The following is a 6,016-nucleotide window of genomic DNA, read 5'->3' as shown; positions in this document are numbered from 1 at the left end:
GTGTGACCATTTCAAATTTTAAGCTTAGTTCATCTTCTTAAATTTAGGTGCCACAGTTTATCTGCTTAGGTAAGATCGACTGAAATACAATTAAAAAAATAATTAAAATTCGATCTTGTATGCTTCTAACAAGATAAAATCGACGAACATGCAATTATATAGTCGTATTTTCAAACAATTCAATATCATCAAACATAGGTAAATATGGTATGTTAGAAACATCGAAAACTATAAATGGAGCTTGAGCTTAAGAAAATCAAACTCTGTCATTCAGCAAACAAGGATCAATTATGGGACCCTACTACAACATTAAACTTTTCCTTTACATTTTTTCTATATTCGGTTATTGTGTTATGATACTTGATATATCTGTATCTTATCTTGGACCAGAAAGCTCCATGGCATGAGTATCATGATCATCATCCATCATAATCATCTCAAAACTACTTGATAAGTCATGATCATGACCCTCATGTTTAGAAAATGTGCCAATGTGTGAGTGAGTTCTTTTGGAATGATAAATGGCTGACTTGCAATTTATATTGTTGTGGGAGGCTGCCCATTTTTCAGCCAGCCCATCGCCTTCGAGCATCCGAACCACTTCGGACATCTTAGGACGGTGGGCCGGAAGGTATTGGGTGCAAAGTAGAGCTACTTGCAGCATTTCTCCCACCTCGATTCCATCGTAGTTGCTTCCTAGTTCTTTGTCAACCAACACCTCCACATTTTTCTCTTGATTTGCTTTTATGATCTGCAACAGACTTCAGTTATTCAGTAAATAATTCAAAATGACTAGCAACAGATGATTCACTGTCCATGCAAACATTTTTTGTAACTTCCAAATGACTCTAAAAATTTCGCAAAAAAACTAATAGTGTCTACTGAATCTCAAGTTGAATTATTGATTTCTGTCCAAAAAAAAGCATTTTCAAGGGAAGCTTACCCAGTCAAGCATAATTCCTTTCTGATTAACAGTCTTCTCAAGTTGAAGAGTTCGCATCCCAGTTATGAGCTCTACCAGAAGTATACCAAAACCAAACACATCGGTTTTCTCAGATGATTGACCGGTGGAGAGGTACTCGGGAGCAATGTGTCCAACTGTGCCCCGGACGGCAGTTGTAACATGGGAGTCAGCATGATTAAGGAGCTTTGCAAGGCCAAAGTCACCAACAACAGCTTCATAAAACTCGTCAAGAAGAACATTAGCTGCCTTCACATCTCGGTGAATTATCTTTGGATCACATTGTTCATGTAAATATAGGAGACCCCTTGCAGCGCCAATGGCAATTCTCTTTCTAGAATTCCAATCTAATGTTGGTTTTCCTGTTTCAAATTACACTTACACATCACACTAAAGTTCAAGGCAAGTAATCCCAAATTGCATCCTTTTCAAAATGCCTTAGTTGAGGCCCTGATTAAAAATTTTGACCCTAAATCTCAGTTGGATTTCTACTTCAATAATAAATTGTACGGAGACAAAAGAAAGCAAAGCAAAAATGTTAAAGAGCTTTTAACAGAAGTTCGGGCACAAAGCAAGCACATATATGAAAGATTTTAGCAAGTATATGGATGCAGAAAATAGAAAAATTACCAGCACAAAATAAACATCTTAAGCAACTAAACTTGATCCCCGTCCTCAAACAACATGTGTAGTAAGCCTGAACAAAATCTAGTGGACCTAAGATGTAGGAGCCTGTTGTCTTTTGACGAGACTCAAACAAGGGATGACAATTTGGCAAAAGAACATGCTTGTAATTATCAATTACAAGAACAATAGAGGTAGGGATGTAGACAAGTAAGATAGACACCAACCTCTAAGCCTTGATGCCACACTACCATTAGACATATAGGGATACACCAAAAGCCTCTCATTTGGAGTAGCACAGTATCCAATCAGACGCAACAAATTTCGGTGAACAGCCAGGCTTATCATCTCCAATTCAGTCCGAAACTGTAGTTCACCTGTTTTCCCATTCAGGTCTTTCAATCTCTTTACAGCCACCACAGTGCCGTCTTCAAGTTTTCCTTTGTAGACATTGCCAAAACCCCCAGCACCAACAATGTTCTTGGAGCTATAACTGTTTGTTGCATGGTAAAGTTCTTTAAATGTAAAACTTCTAAGGTTTCCTAAGCTTGACAGAATCTCTTCTTGCATTTCTGTAAAATTCAGAGGATTGACGATGACTATTTCTGAACACTGATGAGCACGTAAACACTCATTTGAACATATTGATAGGAAAGGTATTAACTATGATACTGATACTGACCATCGATTAGCATGCCATGTTTTCTCTTTTTGCTTCTTTGCCACAAGAATATCCCGAGTGCTAAGAAGGTAAGAGAAATTAAGCCAGAGCTTACCCCGAGTGCAATTGCCAGTCTCTTGGATTTGCTTTTCCCTGGAAGAGATATGCGATGAAAATGTTGATATAAAAGGAGCAAAAAGAAAGAAACATAAATCAATGTAGGTCAATGTAGAGTGTTTACCAGAAGATGAATCATGGGAGAATGAAAGAGGATAAGGGGCTGATCCGAAACAATTTCCATGGGAATGACTTCCACAAATCAAAGGGTTACCCACAAAACTACATGACCACACAAAGAAAGCAATTTGATAAATTGCATTTGTAGATTAAATAACAGATAACAAATCCAGAGAAACATGCTTATGGAATTCAATGTATATACTTTAAACTCATAAAATCTTAAATAATTATAATGTACTACACTTAATATATATTCAATTGTTTTTCTGACAGGAAAAGCATACTTGAATGTTGTGGTAGGAAATTTGGCAACTGGTCCACTGAGATTGTTGAATGACAAGTCCCTACTCTCAGAGAGAACGCAAATTAGCTCAGACTTCATCATTCACAATTCACTAAAATATAATTGGGGTAACAAAAAATTTTGCTGCCAGGAAGAACAGTAATATCGAATGCAGGAGAAATAGTAACACGCACAAGAAAGTGAGTTTGGTTAATCTTGTCAGGGGAATAGCTCCTGACAAAGTGTTGTTGTTTAGCCTCCTACAAATGATGCATAACAAAGAAAAATTATCATAACAAACAAAAATATTTTGGATTTTTTTCCTCAACAAAATACACAAATTCTTACAAGTATTGAAGATTATTCAACAGTCCCAATGACTCTGGTATGGAACCCAAGAACTTGTTATTGGACAAATCTAGTGTTTGAAGGTTCCGAAGATTGCCCAGTCCTGGTGGAATTTCCCCAGTTATATTATTGTTCTGCAACAACCTGCATCACAAGTTAAAACATCAAGGCATATTACAAAGGCTTGTAAATTTTTTAAACACATATCTATATAACCATAGATCACATTTATACAGTTAAACACTCCTGTCATGAAAGGATTTCCCAAACCAGAGCAAAATTGTGCATAAACCACTTTTCCCAAAATTGTGAAAATACCTAAATAATGCAAGAAAGTAAATAAATAAATAAAAATCCAGCAGAGCAATTTATCTTACACTTGTCTAAGGTTTGTGAGATTAGCTATTCTGCCAGACAAATTTCCTGATAAACCTTGGCTTGGAGCTCCACTGCAACGACCACAAACTAATATAAATGTTTTTCGGACATGAAAATAAAACAGAACATACGGACATGTAATATGAATACAAAAACAAAGAAAACATAATCAATACAGAGACATATTAAAAGCATAAAAAGGTAAGGAAAGAGAAAGGAGATACAGACAATGCAGTGACAGTATTATCAGCAGAGCAAGTAATCATAGACCAACTACATGGGTCAACAGAGTCTTCATCCCAGTTGCTTAGAGCTCCATTTGGGTCTTTTAATCCACTTCTTATACTTATCAAATCTTCAACTGCACATTTTTTTTTGTGATAAAACAAGCAAATAGTAGTTAAGCAATGTTATTATTAAAGGATATATTAGGGTTGTTTTTTTTTATTTATTTTTTTAAAAAAAATGGAAATGAAATAGTACCTTCAGGATTGCGAGCTTCATACGCAAAAGAAGGAATTGAAGAAAAAAGAAAACTGGAAAGCAAAATGAAGAAGAGTGGGCTGAGAGAGAAATTAATGGCGGTCATTGAAAATATTAGGGTGAGTATTGTTTTGTGTTGTGTTTTAAACACACTGTGTGCATAAATAACTAACTAAAACTAGACATGCATATAATGTGTGTTTGTCTGAGTTGGAAGGGTCTTGTTTGGTAAGGAACAAAGAGTCAGGTGGAAAGCTTGAACTTTGAAAGCGACGCAAGAAGAACATGAACCGAAGGGAGGAATATTTTTTTAATATAACTGCATTCAATTTGGATTTCAGATTAATTATTTAATTTTGAAGTTATTCAATTTAAAAAGGCTTTCTTAAAATCTTGTGTTTCAGTCAGGATTTAAAAAAAAACTTATAAAATCGATCGGTATTCAACTAAGTTAAAAATGATCCATTGAAATTTTATGATATTTCAAAATTGATGATTTTGTTTTTAACTCAGTAAATAAATCTTAGCTAATTTGTTAGTGTTTTTTTACATGTTTTGAAATCCAGAAAAATTAGATTTTTAAGGAATCAACAAAATTCTACACCTGTCTTGGATTTTACATCAAATTATTGTACAATTAAATCAACAACAAATTTTAAAAATCAACTTTATTGTAACTCCTTTATAATCTTCTAATTTTTGAATTAAATACACGTGACCCTACTATGTAGTGTGTGTTGCAAAATAATCATATTAACAAATCACATGAAATTTAAATAGTTATTTGTTAGTTTTAAAAAATTTAAAATAAGAATTAATATTAAAAAAAGAAAGGCGTGAGATCGTATTTTCAAATTAAACATGAATTTCGTTCATTTGGGATCCGTAGTATACAGTTGAGACATTAATAATTTAAAACGCATTCATCAAATTCAGATGCATGGGTTTATGAATATTTTATCAAAAAATTAACTTTATTTCTAGTATTTTTATCGTAATTTTAGAAATTAAATGTAGATGTTTAATAAAAAATAAAATAATAAATCAAAAAAATGTTAGAATAATTATTAAACTAATATTCTAAATTGATTAGTTGATGACGCAAAATATTAATTAATTAATTAATTACAAAAAATAATTTAGAAATAACCTTCCAGAAGAAAAAAAATTAATTACAAATATTCCACCCAACCCACATCCTCTTAATAATCCCGGTTTATGGGTGATATTCCCGAGGTTTTTTTTTTCAAGCGTGGAAGCCCCCTAACTAGAAGTAGTAGGATTTATTATAGTCGAAATTCTTTTTGCGATACTCATTTTATTTTATATTTTATACGAGATGTCGGGAATTTCTTGTACTGCATTCCTAGTCATAGTATGCAGATTGTTCAATCACATTTCATTCCACCTTGTAGATAGAAAGAAAATAATATTATTAATATAAGTGTCGTTTATTGAGAATGTAACACATAATTGATTCTTTTAAGAATAAAAAAACAAGCAGGACATGAAGCATATATAAAAATAAGAGTTTTTAAGACAGAAAGGCAAAGGAAAAAAGGACATCAGAGATTAAAGAGTACATGAAAGCAATAAAATAAAGCTGACTTCAGAATATAACATGCAAGTGTAAAAAGCATAAAGCATAATATTTATCGACAATCTATATTGATTTTGTTTTGTGAAGATATCACAAGTTGCAGCAGGGGCAATCCAATAATTTCATCATCAATATTTTGTGTGACACTAATATTTCTCTTTTAACACTTACTGATGGGCAAATTTTCATTTATATAAATATTTTTAAAATTTTATTGGTCTAATCAAATCATAATTACATTAACCTCGTAATATTAATTTTAATATATTTGATGACTCCAATCCTTTCCCGGACAATTTTTCTCGTTCTATCCGAACTCGGCTTCCATTTGTCGAGGAATGGGAGTTTAAGTGGCTAAGCTGTAGGTTGGGGTCTTGCAAAACAGAACCGGAGGGGGTGGTGTCCCCGCGACATCTCCGACGTGAGAATGAGACAAGG

The 6,016-nt window shown here is 33.3% G+C and overlaps 1 protein-coding gene across 1 annotated transcript; it reads right to left on the bottom strand.

The window, feature by feature from the left end:
- Positions 1–210: 210 nt before the first annotated feature.
- LOC141721154 (putative LRR receptor-like serine/threonine-protein kinase At4g30520) lies at positions 211–4,153 on the bottom strand. Its single transcript, XM_074523919.1, has 11 exons — positions 3,979–4,153; positions 3,724–3,856; positions 3,495–3,566; positions 3,118–3,261; positions 2,964–3,029; positions 2,771–2,830; positions 2,488–2,585; positions 2,268–2,399; positions 1,813–2,157; positions 944–1,323; positions 211–751 (listed from the first exon to the last, which is right to left on the bottom strand). The coding sequence occupies exons 1-11, from the start codon at positions 4,082–4,084 to the stop codon at positions 377–379; spliced, it is 1,911 nt and encodes a 636-aa protein (XP_074380020.1). The 5' UTR covers positions 4,085–4,153; the 3' UTR covers positions 211–376.
- Positions 4,154–6,016: the final 1,863 nt, after the last annotated feature.

Source organism: Apium graveolens, chromosome 4 (genome assembly GCF_009905375.1).
Source record: "Apium graveolens cultivar Ventura chromosome 4, ASM990537v1, whole genome shotgun sequence".
Classification (NCBI taxonomy): Eukaryota; Viridiplantae; Streptophyta; class Magnoliopsida; order Apiales; family Apiaceae; genus Apium; species Apium graveolens.
Note: the sequence above shows the minus strand (reverse complement) of the source record. Positions and strands in the feature narration are given on the sequence as shown.

Excerpts from the sequence above, each read along its gene's own strand:
- LOC141721154 (XM_074523919.1), bottom strand. The coding sequence starts at position 4,084 with ATGACCGCCATTAATTTCTCTCTCAGCCCACTCTTCTTCATTTTGCTT. Across the intron at positions 3,030-3,117 it reads TTGAATAATCTTCAATACTT|GAGGCTAAACAACAACACTT; the intron begins GTAAGAATTTGT and ends CATCATTTGTAG. Across the intron at positions 2,158-2,267 it reads ACATGGCATGCTAATCGATG|AAATGCAAGAAGAGATTCTG; the intron begins GTCAGTATCAGT and ends TGAATTTTACAG.